This window comes from Coregonus lavaretus, assembly GCF_964263955.1.
Source record: "Coregonus lavaretus genome assembly, contig: HAP1_SCAFFOLD_910, whole genome shotgun sequence".
NCBI lineage: Eukaryota > Metazoa > Chordata > Actinopteri > Salmoniformes > Salmonidae > Coregonus > Coregonus lavaretus.
Window position 1 is genome coordinate 3,637 of NW_028158115.1, and position 17,353 is coordinate 20,989.

Consider the following 17,353-nt stretch of genomic DNA (forward strand, 5'->3'; position numbering starts at 1 on the left):
AATTTAAACTGTATTTGTGGGGGGAAATGCTAAATTTACCCAAGATCAGCATCTAGGGCAACTTCACCCTACACCAGAGGGAACAGGGTATAGACTACAATAGTTGTATCTACTGTTTGTTTGTCGATAACTTTTGTGTTGTCCACATTGCCCATTCTCCATTTCACCTCACAGAATAACAAATTGTCAGTTGTGTTACCTGTTGCTCCCTGATTTTAATGTCTATGGTTGCTCCTGTGGCAAGGAAAGTCCACGTCTCACCACCTACAGTTCGTACATACGAACAACAGGCAACTATGCCTGTGTCGGTGTACTGCTTTCTAAAAAGAGGGTTGGCCACCCAGAACAGCACAGCACGGAACATGCGTCAGGTAACTGTAACAGAACGTTGCCTCCTCTGAGGTCCGGTGAATTTTGGACACGCACCGACTCGGTTTGGGAGGCAGGGAGTGACAAACATATTTATCTGAAAGGGATTTTACAGTACTCTCATGCCTATTTTAAAAACGTTATAGACGTTTTAAGTTTCACGTGTTCGTGTGTCTTCTGCACTGATGTGACGAGTTTTGCATTTTTAAGGCGGATAAAACGCTCAGGTGTTTGTTTTTTCATAGGTTGATTTTTTTGGCCTTTTTATTATTCCTAAGTAGAGCAGCGACGGGAGGTTTTCCACTGCGGTATATTGCTTTATTGAAATACTTTTGTTTACCACGTCAGTGTTTTCCTTGGTTTCGTTTTTAAATATTTAATTTGTAACCACCGACAACGCCGAGTGGCCACGTTGGAACAAACAGGTAAGTGTCTGCAATAATATTATTAGCCTACACCTTTCGATTTCGAAGTTACTTTGCTTTTGTTTTCTACTGAATTTGACAGTTTTCCTGACTGAAGAAAGTTCGTAAACGTCCTTGGGTTGACACCTTTTGAGCTCGTGCCAACTCGTGCTAAAAATGTGATCCTTGTGCGCAAGGAACTACAGGCCTGGCTGCAAGCTGATGATTTGCGACGTGCTTGACCTCTGTATACTATGAAGCCACATATTCACCAAAGGATTATATAATCATAGTCACATTTGGTCCCACCTTATTTGTTGATATGTTCATTCAAGCATCAGTTTAGAAATTAACTTGACAGTGAGTGTGGAAAGTCACAGAAGGGCCTCACATAGAACAAACATTTTGAAGGAGAGGTTGCATAATGTTACCAAAATTATGTTGAGCTTTTCCATATAAATTCGAGTTATTTCACAGATTTCCCACATTTCTAAAGGGTACATTCAGAAACCATGATACACTTTAATGGAGTATTTAAATACAGAGAATATAATATACCTCAAAGTGACGGGTAAATGTAGCTCATTATAACCTAGTTAATGCGTTCTGGGATGATGGAAGAAATTGGGCCAGCTTTCTATCGCTGAGACTAATAGAGCATGGTAATCATGTCCAGCTGCTGTCGCACCACATACCACCAATATTGTACACCCTAAACTATTACCCATCTAACAGAATGCCTTGGCTCACACTGGTTATGTGTACTGAGTAAATGCAGGGGACTGTGTTAGATGTAGGAGTTGACTTGCATAATATGTGAACACATAAGGTATGTGCCTACTAGTGTGCTGAGACACATGGACTGTGTGTGTAATTTCCCTATATTCTTGCCAATGTGTCGTTCAATGCACAGAGTTGCTCATTCACTCTGCTGCATTGTAAACCATGTTTAACACAATGTTGCTGAGCTTCCCCTAAGGGTAAACTGCTGAGGTGATGTCATTATTTAGACCAAGCCTGGTCTCATTCTATGAGAGAGAGAGAGAGAAGCCTAGCGCTTTAACATGAGCCATCCAAAACCAACTGCACATAGATCTGCTTAGCTAGCACACAGAAAGACACATGCATGTGGTGGGACTCTGTCAGGGGTGGAATGGTAGGGGAGGGACCCCAGGTTACAGGGGAGACACCCAACAGGTCTCCAGGGACGTACTCTTTAAAGTCTTCCTTCACGAACCCCTAGGCCCTAACTGTGTGTGTGTGTGTGCTAACCCGAGGGTGTTATGAACATAACTGAACCCCTGACTCATTTAGTTTTTAGGAAGTAATATGGTGTTCAGTTCACTCTTTAAGTCCCTGTAACCATATTAATTACTGCACATTGTATGTAGCTTTCTGTTTTGCATCGGAAAGCGAAAACAAGTGTTTCTGAATGGACAAATCTGGGTAGTTACTCCCTTTCAAACGGTTTTCTTCCATTTGGTATCTAGTGAACCAACCTTGTCTCAGAGTATTTTGTATTATTCTGGATCTAAATCCGGGACATTCCATTTAGTATGATATGTCACGTTTCGTATGGTTTGTATACATTTGTGGATGTCATCATCCATATTGTATGGTATGTTACGAATTCCAATTTGTTGTGGCTAATGTTAGCCACCTAGTTAACGTTAGCTAGGCTAGTGGTTAGGGTTATTTATTAAGGTTAAAGGGTTAGCTAAAAGGGTTAAGGTTGTGGGAAGTGTTAGCTAACATGCTAAGTCGTTGCAAAGTAGCTGAAAAGTAGTAAGTAGGTAAAACGTTTCTAAAATGCCAAAGTTGTCCGTGATGAGATTCAAATACGCAACCTTTGGGCTGCTAAACGTTCACGTTATAGGCCCTCCTTTCGTTTTAGCCTTAAGTAACCATTTGTCTTATGTAACCATACCCAAACGTAACATATAGTACTAATTTGAGTGTCCTAGATTTACATTTACTATGTTAGGTCTAGTCTATCAGAGCAGGCTGAGTGAATGCAAACCAGACAGGGTTCAGAGACATCCAACTGGTTGTTCTGCTTTAAACCATCTGTGTTTGCCTTTCACTGAAGTCTTTCTCTCTGATACCTGTGTGTGGTTGGTTTGTGTAAAATGTAACGCAGCGCACTATTAGATTAAGTCAGTTATTTTCATATTAGTTTTTAAATATACACTCATTGGCCAGTTTTAGGTACACCACCCCGTTCACGAAATTGGTATGCTCCTACAGACAGTGAGTCACGTGGCCATGGCTTGCTATATAAAGCAGGCAGACAGGCATCGAGGCATTCAGTTACTGTTCGATTGAACGTTAGAATGGGCAAAACAGGTGACTTATGCGAACGAGTGTGGTATGATCGTCGGTGCCAGTTCGCTGGTTCCAGCCTCCTGGGATTTTCACGCACCACAGTGTCTAGGATTTACAGAGAATGGTGTGAAAAAACATTAAGTCAGCGGCAGTCCTATGAGCGAAAACAGTTAATTGATGAGAGATTGAAAGAGAATGGCAAGAATCGTGCAAGCTAACAGGCAGGCCACAAACAGGCAAATAACGGCGCAGTACAACAGTGGTGTGCAGAACGGCATCTTGGAACGCACAACTCGTCGGTCCTTGTCACGGATTGGCTATGGCAGCAGACGACCACACCGGGTTCCAAACCGATTAGCTAAAAACAAGAAGCGGCTCAAGTGGGCATACGATCACCGACAATGTGTATGTATGTATGTGTGTATATGTAAAGTGTTGGTTTCATGAGCTGAAATAAGATACCAGAAATGTTCCTCACATTTATTATTTCTCTCACATTTTGTGCACACATTTGTTTACATCCCTGTTAGTGAGCATTTATCCTTTGCCAAGCTAATCCATGCACCTGACAGGTGTGACATATCAAGAAGCTGATTAAACAGCATGATCGTTACACAGGTGCACCAATAAAAGGCCACTCTAAAATGTGCAGTTATGTCACACAACACAATGCCCCGGATGTCCCAAGTTTTGAGGGAGTGTGCAATTGGCATGCTGACTGCAGGAATGTCCACCAGAGCTGTTACCAGATAATTGAATGTTAATTTGTCTACCATAAGCCGCCTCCATCGTTTTAGAGAATTTGGCAGTACGTCCAACCGGCCTCACAACCGCAGGCCACATGTATGGGTCGTGTGGGCGAGTGGTTTGCTGATGTCAACGTTGTGAACAGAGTGCCCCATGGTGGCGTTGGGGTTATGGCATGGGCAGGCATAAGCTACGGAAAATGAACACAATTGCATTTTATCGATGACAATTTGAATGCACAGAGATACCGTGACGAGATTAGAAAGGGGGCAAATACTACTTCAATGGTACTGTATGTATGTGTATATACTGTATGTGTGAAATATATTGGTAGATGTGTAGGGGGTGGGGCTTAAAAGAAAGAACTGAGAGAAACTGAAGTGTAACCATATCAGTTGGATTTTTATCTGCTATCCTGCTGAAGAGCGCGAGTGTCACACTGACAAGACAGCGGGAGATAAAAACGGAGAGATGGAATGAAGGGAGAAGAGAAACATCATGGTGAAGGGAGAGATGGAGTGACTAGTCTGCTGGAGGGGAAATTCCTCACTGCCTCAAACACTGCCCCTCTTTCTCTCTCTGTTTCTATCTCTCAAAAACAATGTTCCCCTCTATTTCAATGTCTTTTTTTATCTCTTTCTGTTTCTATATATCTCTCTGTTTCTCTAACTTCTTCTCTTTTCTGTCTTTCAATATCGCTACCCCTTTTTTGTTTCCATTTTGCTCTCTTTCTTTCAGTTAATTCCTCTATCGTTGTCTGTTTCTCTCTTTCATTCCCTCTTGCAGGTTCAGTTATGCTCAGTTGCATAACATAGCAGTTCCTGTACATGACATTTACTGACTAATTATTACCATTAGAAGTACTGTAACAGAGAGCCCATGGTCTTTACACTATAATACATGTATAGGACTCCAGTGATCTGCATCATATGTCTGTGTGATATCAGTGTGTTTTGTCTGTCATACCTGATCTTAGAGGCTCCCCAGACCATGCCTAAGCCCCAGGTGTTGTCGGTATGTGTAAGTGGGAATCTTTGTGCGTCTCCATTTTCTTTTCACCACACAACCTTTGTTTGTCAGTGTCTTGACTTTGTCCTGGAAGGTAGTGTGAACGAGATGGTACAGTTTACATTGTGTGTGTGTGTCCCACTGTCTGGAATCATCTGTTTACGCCAGAGAAACCCCAGCTGACAGTGACCCGAAAAAAAAACATTTACTCTTTTGAAAAGTTTACTTTCTCCTGTACCCACAGTACAAACACCTCCTCCACACCGGCTGGCAAGGCACCACTACAGACACTTTAAATCATGTTTTATTGGTGTCAATGTAATGGTCTGGGGGTGATTTTATATAAACAAGGAAATAGGGCCTATTCTGTCATAAAGTCAGCTCTTTAGCTCTTAGTATTTACCTAGCCCTTCATCATTGCAAGCAACACATGAACCTTATGTTCAAAAAAATAAATGCACTATTGGTTAAGGGCTGTAAGTAAGCATTTCACTGTAATGTCTGCACCTGTTGTATTCGGCGCATGTGGCCAATAAAATGTGATTTGATTTGTGTGTGTGTGTGTGTGTATGGTAGTGGTATTGGAATTGCCCAGTAGGAGTAGTTTGCCTGGAGATCCTAATTAAGGAAGCTATTCCAGACACTTATATGGTCTCTCCTCCCAGTCATAAACTAAGTTTGTCACAATGTTTATCTAACCTTAACTATCTTTGCTATCTAACAGTGATAGTAGCCATTGAGACTGATTTTTACTGCAGTGTGTGTGTGTGTGTGTGTGTGTGTGTGTGTGTGTGTGTGCGGTGTGCTTACTCCGTGTGAAGTAGAGGAGCCTGGTTTGTGAATTCGGTTTTTGATCAATGGGCATTTCAGCTGCCCGCAGGTTGATGCCAAGAGGTTGCCATGGTGTGAAAGAGCTGACTTGTCCTATGGGTGTGGACTAACCTCATCCCACCTTTTTGGCTTTGAGTCAGTTTAGTTAGAATGGTCACTTATCTACTATAGAGTCATTCACTACATTGAACAACATTAGCTGATAGTTTGCTCACAGTGATAAGGACTCTTATTTTGCAGTGTCCTTTGAATACTATTTGCATGATCACCTACTGTTTGTTAGATATGTACTCCTGTGCCGGGCACGCTTAATCTGTGCAAGCAGTGTGAAATACAAATGCAACTGACATGTTTGGATGTCTGGGGGAAGGGTGGAACTTCACAAAGTTTTGATGTCCATCCATTTAGCTTCGGTTCACTGACTGACCTCACATCAGACATTGGTCTAATATATGGTATCGGTTTGCTTCCGTTTGACAGCCACGCCCACCACCCCTGAGTTGTTTGCTTAGGTCAGTCGGGTAGCCGACTTGGCCGTTAATAACATGGTGACTGAGATTAAACGGTCCCACTTAGACCAGATCAGACTGGTGACCTGATAGAAGCAGAGTTCAAAGGTCACTCCTAGTTTCTCAGCACTGAGCTGGGTCACCAGTACACCAGGGTCAGGAGGTGACCGTGTGGGATACCATGGTCTGTCTGGATACCAGAGACATCTCTTAGGAAATGTGTATTCCCCTTAGATTCCCAAGGCTTTGTCAACATGGCTAGACTCATAACGACATGCTGGTGAATCACAACCTGCTGGTGAATCACAACCCCAGATGGCAAGCATACATTGGTCCAGAGTCGAAACCCAACGTTGGCCTTTGAAGGGATACCGTACCCTAATATACTGTATCCTTATATTAATCCAATCACCTATCTTCTCTCTGATATAATTCCAGAGAAAAGGGGTGTTGTATTGTCTCATTTTTTCCTCCAGTGGGTTGGAATGTGAGTGTGTTTGTCCTGGGTGATAATGAGGAATGTTGACGTTAAACATTAGAACGTTTGTCTATCTGCAGATGGAGCACATCTATTCAAGGACTTTGTCTCTGTTTCAGAAGTAGGGCCAGTCATTGTGACCTGTCTGAAATGGGTCCTTCAGTTTAGATTTGCGTTCTCTGTTAGCTTAGCTTAGACATGTTAGCTTAGCTGCTAGGCCCCAAGACAAACACTGCTCCTGGTCTTCACCCAATGATAACAGTGGAGATGAACTGAGACCAGATTACACCAGTCCTGGATACCTCTCTCCAAACCGGTTTTAGAGTCACACACAGACATACATGCATGCATGCATGCAGGCGTTCGCGCACACACACTATAATCCTTTACACACACACACTATAATCCTTTACACACACACACACACACACAGAGACATAACAGGGCGAAACCACTGAAGCAAGCCGTTACACGTCACCGCACAGAGCTGGGATGAGACTACTACTACTGCTGCTGCAGCTGCACCCAGACAATGTTAGACGGAGTTGACTCAATATTCTCATTACAGAACAGCCCAAAATAGTTTGATCAAAAGTAGGTCAAATGACAGAACCATACAATATCATCCTACTGTCTGTGTGAGCAGCTAGGCTTAGCCTGTGTTTGTATTAGGTGCGTGTGTGTGTGTGAATACGCATGATCCTTTGTATATTCAACGAGCTGGTTTTGTCATGTCATTTTGTGCTTTAACTGAGCTGATGGAGTCGGTGATGAACAAAGGTGATACTAAGTAGGGAAGTCAGTTCTCAAAAACATCTGAACATCTCTGGCGACAATTGGAAATCGTGTGTGTGACAGGGTGACATGTTTGTGCTGTGAGGCAGCCCGGGGTGTCATCTCAACCTGGGCCCCTGTTATCGTCTCTTGATCTCGCTCTCTTTCTCTCTTGCTCTCTTTCTCTCTCGCTCTCTTTCTCTCTCGCTCTCTTTCTCACTCGGTCTCACTTGCTCTCTCCCTTGCTCACTCTGTTTCTCTCTCACAATTCTCAATTCAAGAACCAAAGTTTATTGATATGGAAAGTGTAGCAACTTACAAAGTCAAACATTTTGCCAAAGCAAACTCATAAGAACATTTTAAATCAATGATGACAGAGATAATAATGTACCCAGCAGTTCTGTCTCACCCCTCCCACTCTGACTCCTCCCCCTCTCCTGGTTATGTCAATCAACTGGTGCTTCACCTCATCTGTGTTCTGTGTGTTTGTGGTGTGATTTGTGTTACCTGTCAGGTTGTGTTTTAAACAGTGGTTGTATATATGAGACTTACATACTGACCTTTCATCCCTCTCTCACCTCTACACACACACACACATTCCCACGTTTCCTGAGATATGAGAGCTTATGAGGAAATTAAATAAGCCTTACACACACGTATCACATACACAGACGTGCATAATGTCGGTGTTTCAACAGCATGTCGTGTCCTGCTCTGTGTCTTCAGTAGAATGTTCTTGTCCCCTCTCATCTCTTGTCCCCTCTCTCTCATGGCTTACAGTCTTAGACAGACAGACAGCATGGCTTTCTCTCTGAAACTACATAGAACCCTCAGCCCTCCACCGTATCAACGGCAAAATGGGAACTACGGTCACTGTCAAAAGTTTGTAACTTTATTTTTAGCCGGGTATGTATCCTTTTAACTCTCCTCAATTCACTGGATGCGTCCCAATGTCACCCCTATTCCCTATGTAGTACATTACTTTTGACCAGGGCCCATAGAGCTCTCGTCAAAGGTAGTGTACTATGTAGGCAATGGGGTTCCATTGGGACGCAGACACTGTCAGTCCCTGTAGTTCAGATAGTTTAGCTGGTCATTCCCCTCAGAGATGTGTTCAGTAGGCCAGGCTTAGGGAGCTGCCTCCAGGGTTGAGGGATCAGGTAGGCAGTGAGTGAAGGGAAGGGTGTGTGTCTGTAGAGGGGGTGGGGAAAGGAAGAGTGTGTGTTGCACCTTAGAGTTCCATGGCTGCACCAGGGGAGGATATTGCGGGGAGCGCTGTAGAGGCGGAGAAGGGCCTGCCCCTGGACGAACAGAGACACTATTGTGTGTGTGTGTGTGTGTGTGTGTGTGTGTGTGCGGTACCCAAAGGAGCACCTGACAGAGGGGCATTGATGCACCCTGGGCTGAGACTCCTTACAGCCCTACACTATGGGAGGAGGAGGAGGAAGGGGGAAAACATCCCACACAAACCTACATGTTATTTGTCATGGGACCTATACACATGATGTACTGTATAATGACATTAGACTGTGCACTCCAAGCACCGTTGTAGATAATGATTCAATACTGAAATAATCAAGTGCCGTATTTCTGTGTGTGTGGATGTGTGGGAAGTGATTGTATCCACTAGACATTGATTGTGTGGGGTAGCTTGATATATGACTAAGAACAGTGATCTGTAGTTGACTTTGGTAATCCCTGCCACACTCCCAGTCTGTTCACTGTTGGCACTGTGCTGCTATTGCAGCGCACACACACAGAGCTCAATAGGAATGCAGTGTTTTCATTCCCCTGACCCAAGCTGTCACTAATTTCTTATAGTGGGCAGTGTGCGGTTGGATCTGGCCCAAGCAAACACAATAGATTCCTGTCATACCACACACACACAAAATACATATATATATATATATATATCAGACACTCGCTCATGTACACACATACACTCTTCCCATCTCTCTCTCTCTCACACACACACCATCACTGCACTATGATTGATTTATCTGTCTCCTCCTAGGTTGGTGTCTGTATCTAAACCAGCAGCACAACCATGACAAACAGGATTTCTCTGCTAGACTGACCCTCTGTGAGGAACTGAAAATCTATGGGTGATGAAAAAGCACTTTGCAACAAATCGCCCCTTCAAGCTACAGACTCTATGATTGAGTACACACACACACACAGGAATTGCCTCTATGATTACTTTCTCACACACACACACACACACACACACACACACACATAGAGAATGAGGACTCTTTCCAGGAACTCTACATTAGGATTGGTGGGGTCTATTTCTATCAACTCCTGACTGGCAGCCAATAACGACAGCAGGGGATGTGTGTGAGGTCTGGGTCTTTGTGATTGGATGGCTCGTCGCCGATCGTCTGGAGGACACTTACTAGTGTGTGTTCTTTCCTCTTCCCAAACAGAGAGATGTGATGCCGGTTTCCAATGGCCTTGGACTGTAGCAATGCACCGGTTTCCTCCAAGTGTCTGATACGGATATACCCTGAATATGATATTGTTGATGTCAGACAAAGAGGAAGAGGCTTTGATTTTTTTGTAAAACATTTTTGGGCCCATGGTGCTATTCAGCATCCTTTGACAGGCTGTCTTGTTGGGTTAGGTGCTGAATGCTGAAGCCTGTCTCCACACACACATACACACACACACACACACACACCACCTTATCCCCACAGCACATCTTTCTCACATTCACACACCAGACCGGACTTCCTTTCTGTCGACGAGGTGGCCAGTCAAGGCTAGTCGAGCACAGATGCACTTCCTCCCAGAGGCTAGGGCGTAGATCCCAGATAAATCTGATTGTTGATGAAGTAATCTCGGAATGTAAAATACTGCCTCTGGCCGCTCCGACTTAAAATGAACATTTTCATACTTTAGTTTGGATTAACTCTGTCTCCATGGCAACAAGTGTTATGTGAATTATTTAACAAACTATTTTAGTGTCTCTGTGCGTCTCCCAAAAGGTTGTAAGTCTTTTGGGATTTAAGTAACGGCCAGAGTCCCGGTCTGCATAGTCAGAGATATTTATTCATTGAGAATTCTGCCATCACAATTTCAGAGTCCATCTTTTATCCTCATACGTCATACAAAAAGAAATCCCTCCCCTCTGTAGGCGGGCTGTAGTTTTCCACTCTAAAACTGCTCTACTGACCTTCAGTTCACACACACACACATATACACACATGCATACACACATACATACATACATACACACACACACATATCCTACTCCCTGCATTACTCAGTTATTGCCGTTCTCACAATATTCTGCACCATGTTTTCATAACAGTTTCTCCCCTCCCTAAATTGGGAGGCCTCTTTATCTTAGTTTCTCAGTTGTCTTTGTTGTCTGGCCTAACTCTTACTCACATTGCTAAATAGTGGCTCAATGCCATAGCCTTTACTGGTCCTACACTCACACATTTCTAACACATTATACACAGTTTCAAGGTGTAATAATTAGTCATTCATAATTAATCTATCAACAAGTGAGCCCTTTTCCGATCTCATCTTCACTCCCGAGTGACCCAACCTCCAGTGCAATGCGTATTGTTCCAGTGCAACCTCCAATGTAGTGTATACCATTGTCTTATCCCATGGCATGACACCTTAGTAGGAGCCTACTACTGCTCGGCTATGAAAAGCCAACTGACATTTACTCCTGAGGTGCTGACCTGTTGCACCCTCTATAACCACTGTGATTATTATTTCACCCTGCTGGTAATCTATGAAAGTTTGAACATCTTGACGAACTATCTGGCCATAATGGCCATGTACTCTTATCTCCATCTGGCACAGCCAGAAGAGGACTGGCCACCCCTCAGAGCCTGGTTCCTCTCTAGGTTTCTTCCTAGGTTCCTGCCTTTCTTGGAAGTTTTTCCTAGCCACCGTGCTTCTACATCTGCATTGCTTGCTGTTTGGGGTTTTAGGCTGGGTTTCTGTGTAAGCATTTTGTGACATCTGCTGATAAATACATTTGATAAGTTCTTATTAGAACCCTGACGTACTAGTGGAATAGCCTGGATGGGATACTAGTCTGTTTATGTTTTAGCCACTAATGTACAACTGTTGTCTGCACCCTGAAAACATCATATGTGGATGAAGCCATACTTGTACATTTAATTGGCTGATAATATCAGGCAGTAATGTTATCAACAGATATGCACTAATTGAGGTAGTGCTGACGTGGTCCACTAACAAGTACTACTTGACCTGTGCTAATGGACAAAGGTGTGTGTGTGTTGTCTGTCTGAACATCACAGGATCAGCCCAGTCTCTCTCCCTCTCTAACTCCAAATGTCAGGAGGAAATGGAGCAGAAACAGTTGATGCTGTGAAGTGTGTCGTGCTGCGTCGGTCGCCGACGGCAACACGGGGGTAATTGTGTCAGTGTGCGTGGCTGAGCTCGGTTTGATCGCCACGGTTATGTCACCGTCTGGACTGATTGGCCTTTTCCCAACGTGACCCTCATCATTTGATCTGGGACTGGGGCTTTATTAGAAACACCTCACTGACCTATACCCATATGCTACTGGGCCTTGGCTTGGACTAAACCTTCACTGCTGTCTGTTTTCGGACTACTTAAACGTGTGTGTGTGTGTGTGCGCATGGCTGCATGCTTGTGAGTTTGACACAACCCCCCAACCCGTCCACCATGATGTGTACTTGTGCATGACACCTCAACATTCCCATAACCTTGTGACTTAATTTGTAGACACCTGTTATTACTGCTGAGTAATGGTGTGTCTGTGAGAGACAGACATGGTGGCGGCACCTTAAAGGAAGAATGCTGCATGTCCATATAAACCATATAACCCCCTGCTATACAACCACCTGCCTGCTCACTTCTGTTCCCACAGCGAGCGCTAACGCTACGCTAGCAGAAACCATATAGCCTCCTCACAGGGCAAATATACAGTGCATTCGGAATGGATTCAGACCCCTTGACCTTTTCCACATTTTGTGGATACGCCTTATTCTAAAATTGATTAAATTGTTTATTTCCCTCATCCATCTACACACTATACCCCATAATGACAAAATAACTGTTTTTTTTACATTTTTGCAAATTCATAAAATATAAAAAACAGAATTATCACAAGTATTCAGACCATTTACTCAGTACTTTGAAGCACTTTGGCAGCGATTACAGCCTCAACTCTTCTTGGGTATGAAGCTACAAGCTTGGCACACCAGTATTTGTGGAGTTTCTCCCATTCTTCTCTGCAGATCCTCTCAAGCTCTGTCAGGTTGGATGGGGAGTGTCGCTGCAGAGCTATTTTCTGTTCCCTCCAGAGATGTTCGATCGGGTTCAATTCCCCACAGCATGATGCTGCCACCACCATGCTTCACCGTAGGGATGGTGGCAGGTTTTCTCCAGATGTGACGCTTGGCATTCAGGCCAAAGAGTTCAATCTTGGTTTCATTAGACCAGAGAATCTTGTTTCTCATGGTCTGAGAGTCCTTTAGGTGCCTTTTGGCAAACTCCACAAGCGGGCTGTCATGTGCCTTTTACTGAGGACTAGCTTCCGTCTGGCCACTCTTCGATAAAGGCCTGATTGGTGGAGTGCTGCAGAGATGGTTGTCAGCGTGACCATCGGGTTTTTGGTCACCTCCCTGACCAAGGCCCTTCTCCCCCGATTGCTCAGTTTGGCCGGGCAGCCAGCTTTAGGAAGAGTCTTGGTGATTCCAAACTTCTTCCATTTAAGAATGATGGAGGCCACTGTGTTCTTGGGGACCTTCAATGCTGCAGAAATGTTTTGGTACCCTTCCCCAGATCTGTGCCTCGACACAATCCTGTTTCGGAGCTCTACGGACAATTCCTTTGACCTCATGGCTCGGTTTGTGTTCTGACATGCACTGTTAACTGTCGGACCTTTATACAGACAGGTGTGTGCTTTTCCAAATCCTGTCCAATCTATTGAATTTACCACAATCAAGTTGTAGAAACATCTCAAGGATGATCAATGGAAACAGGATGCATCTGAGCTCAATTTCGAGACTCATAGCAAAGGGTCTGAATACTTATGTAAATAAGGTATTTCTGTTTTCTACTTAATACATTTGCAAACATTTCTAAACCTGTTTTCACTTTGTCATTATGGGGTATTGTGTGTAGATTGAGGAACATTTTTTATTTAATACATTTTAGAATAAGGCTGTAACGTAATAAAATGTGGAAAAGGTCAAGGGGTCTGAATACACTAAGTTATCGTTACTCATTGTGTATTTTATTCCTCGTGTTATTATTTCTCTCTCTGCGTTGTTGGGAAGGGCCCGTGAGTAAGCATGCCACTGTTAGTCTACACCTGTTTACAAAGCATGTGACTAATACAATTTGATTGTACATTTTATTGAGTTAAGGGTGTAGGGCCCAGGGACCTGGTCTAGGAGAAGGGTCTGTTACACACGGGCCCTCTTGGCATAAAAACATGTAGGCGATCTCCACAATTCAGTGAATACTGTTAAGACAATGGATTACGGTCTTGGGCTAATACCAAGCCATTGTGTGCACGTTTTCTCTAACTTACTCGCTCCCTCCCCCCCTCTCTCTCTCCCTCTGCTGTGTATCATATTGTATCTAATTATCAGTCTGTCTGTAGGGAGCTCAACAATGCTCTTCATCAAAGACGGTTTGTTTATCTCCTCACTGCTATTCCTGGCTCCCCACGAGACCTGACGTAGTCCCTACGGAGGCTCATAAGCTGGTTATAGCCTGTCATAGCCCCAATGCCTCCAAACACCAGGGAGGTTGGGTTTTGAGGGAGGTATCAGGGTGTTTTCTAAGGCTTGGAGCAGAGGATATGAACTGTATGTAGAAGGATGAAGGGTAGGTGGTGATGGTTGCTTTTTACACCAGATCGCAGGTATAAACTAGTGACTGTGATGTTTTTCTAGTGGACTTGGATCCTTTTGTGTGCGTTGGGTCCAGTCTCCAATGTTCCCTTGGAGTAGGAAATAACACTGTTTCTATTTCCTGGTCCTCTATAGCTCAGTTGGTAGAGCATGGCGTTTGCAACGCCAGGATAGTGTGTTCAATTCCCGGGACTAACCATACGTAAAATGTATGCATGCGTGACTAAGTTGCTTTGGATAAAAGTGTCTGCTAAATGGCATATATTATTATATGATCTGTTTCTAAACATGTAGTTACACAGTCATTTGCCTTGTGATGCCTGAGGCCATGTCACAAGGGATACGTCATGTGAAACGACACAAGCTAGATAGAAACATCCAGATTAATTCCCTGAAAAACAACAAAGGCTTCCAGGCATCTTGGGGTCAGAGTGCTGATCTAGGATCAGGTCCCCACCTGTCCGTATAATCATATTCATTGTGATCTAAAAGGCAAAACTGTTCCTAGAACAGCACTTCAACTACTTCCTAAGGTAACTGATATCTGTGACCTTTTTAACCTGTGACCTATAACCTTTAACCTCTTGTCTTGTCACACAGATTGAAGATGGACGAGGCAGAGAAGTACAAACAGAGACTGCAGGCGATCACTGTGAGTCAAGCACCTTGACACACGCACCCACACATACAGGCCCATGGAAACTAAGCCCTGCTCCTTGCGCTGTCCGTCCGTAGCTACTGAATAATTTACCCAGAGTGCAGTGTGTCGCACCAGGCCGCCTCCCTCAGCCCAGTAAAACAACGCCACGCAATTTCAATGGAGACACATTGAGACACAGTGACTATTATGGGGTGGCTACCTCGCTATGGCGATGGTGCCTATGTGACAGGTTTGACCAGGTGTTCTCTATTTAGTTTTCTTCTACCCCTCTTCTTTCTGTTCTCTTTATTCTTCCTTTCCCTCTCTGTTTCTATTTTTTTCCTCTTTGTTTATCACTCCACTTCTCTCGCTGTCTCGCCCCCTCCCTCGCTCTCGCCTCTCTCTCTCTGTCTCTCAGGAGAAGCGTCGTCTGCAGGAGGAGCAGGAGAGGGCCAAGAGGGAGCTGGAGGACGAGAGGCTGAGGCTACAGCAGCTCAAGGTAACAAACCCCTCTCACTGTCCCCGACACACCCCTCTCACTGTCCCCGACACACCCCTCTCACTGTCCCCGACACACCCCTCTCACTGTCCCCGACACACCCCTCTCACTGTCCCCGACACACCCCGCTCACTGTCCCCGACACACCCCTCTCACTGTCCCCGACACACCCCTCTCACTGTCCCCGACACACCCCTCTCACTGTCCCCGACACACCCCCCTCACTGTCCCCGACACACCCCCCTCACTGTCCCCGACACCCCCCCCTCACTGTCCCCGACACACCCCCCTCACTGTCCCCGACACACCCCCCTCACTGTCCCCGACACACCCCCCTCACTGTCCCCGACACACCCCTCTCACTGTCCCCGGCAAACACACCTCACTGTCCCCGACACACCCCCCTCACTGTGTAGGACTATTTATTTTGAAGTGTAATATCAAATGGCCAGATAAGTGACCACATACACTCAGACACACATGCTCTCTCTCTGAGTATGGTGGTGGATACCGGACAGAACCCCCACACTCTGGGAAAAGCCTGAATATTTGAAACATTCTTATTTCCCAACAAATGTAGAATGTGGCCATAATGTTGTTCTGCCAAAATCCTGTACGGGCTTGTTAGCAAGGGGCTAACTTCAGTTCCAGATTCCATTCCAAGCAACACACAGCTCCTAGTCCACTTGAGAGCACACAAACACTTCCTGAAATTGCCTGCCAGAGGTTGGAGGTTTGGCCTTCCTTCGCTGGAATCGTGTGTGTTTACGTGCCCTGCTCTCTGCACTGGACTGCTCTATTGTTTTCACACAATTTCCAGATTGGCGTTCCCGCTTCCTACAACACCGTGTTACATTGCCCTAGGGCGCAATGTTCATCCTTTCTGTGTGTTTGTGTACACCCAATGATAAAATGGTTTCAGGTGACTGGTCTGCCTAAGTCTGCTACCTGGAGCCACCTCCAACAATGATTCCCCAACCACGCTTATAAGGCTAAATTGTAACAAACTTGCATAAACCACCATTTTTGGTTGGCTACCTTCTAACCTACAAGTACACCATACAAGAACGCCTCTGTCTACAACTGTACTGTCCCCACTACTGAAGGAACAAACCCTGCTCTGTACACTTCAGAGGTAAAGGTAGTGTTGACCTCTCAATGGCTGTCACCAGCAGTGGTCTCTAGACTTCCTCAGAGGTCAATTACAGCCTGCTTATCACCCCCACATCTTTAAAAGGGCTATTGAAGTTACAGAACATGAATAATAACAAGCCCAAATCACACAATGCTAACTGCAAAGTTAATTTGACTGCTTTTAAAGAGGTCTTACTTCTATTAAGGGAACACACTAATTGAAGCTGCATACTTCAGAGGGAGTGTAAAAGTAGCCTGTAAAGTTGCAACTTCGCAGTTCAACAAAGGTACATGAATCGAAATTGAAGAACAACTGGATGTGTGAGAGAAAGATTCAACCTCTTAAAGGACAATGGCTGGGTATTTCTTTATGAAAAGGTACTATAACCTTATAATTGTTATCATCATCATTCAATGTGCTATCATATGAGTCCTCTGTGGTTAGAAGGGAGGTGTCCTGTTTTATATTCAGCCACTCTTGGAGGATAGTGGGTATTTCATAATTATGTGAAAAGGTGTCATGGGTCTGCACTCAAAGATGTCGCATAAAGTTTACTACATTTTTATTTTTTTAAATACTGTATTTTCACTGCATCAGGGATAGCGTACACAGATGTTTCGTCTTTGCAGCCTTCAGTACCTACACACTAATGCAGTGAAAATATATTTTTTTATAATAAAATGCGACATCTTTTTGAGTGCGGACCCATCACACCTTTTTGCTTATCTGAATTTACGGGTTTTACCCACCAAC

General features: G+C 44.3%; 1 protein-coding gene across 1 annotated transcript in view; it reads left to right on the top strand.

The window, feature by feature from the left end:
• Positions 1–348: 348 nt before the first annotated feature.
• The window catches only part of palm3 (paralemmin 3), a 28,365-nt gene continuing 11,360 nt past the window's right edge, over positions 349–17,353 (top strand). The window contains exons 1-3 of the mRNA XM_084198557.1: positions 349–794; positions 14,927–14,978; positions 15,385–15,465. Coding sequence (XP_084054683.1) covers positions 14,934–14,978; positions 15,385–15,465 — 126 coding nt within the window. The 5' untranslated portion in view covers positions 349–794; positions 14,927–14,933. The remainder of the gene's footprint in view (positions 795–14,926; positions 14,979–15,384; positions 15,466–17,353) is intronic.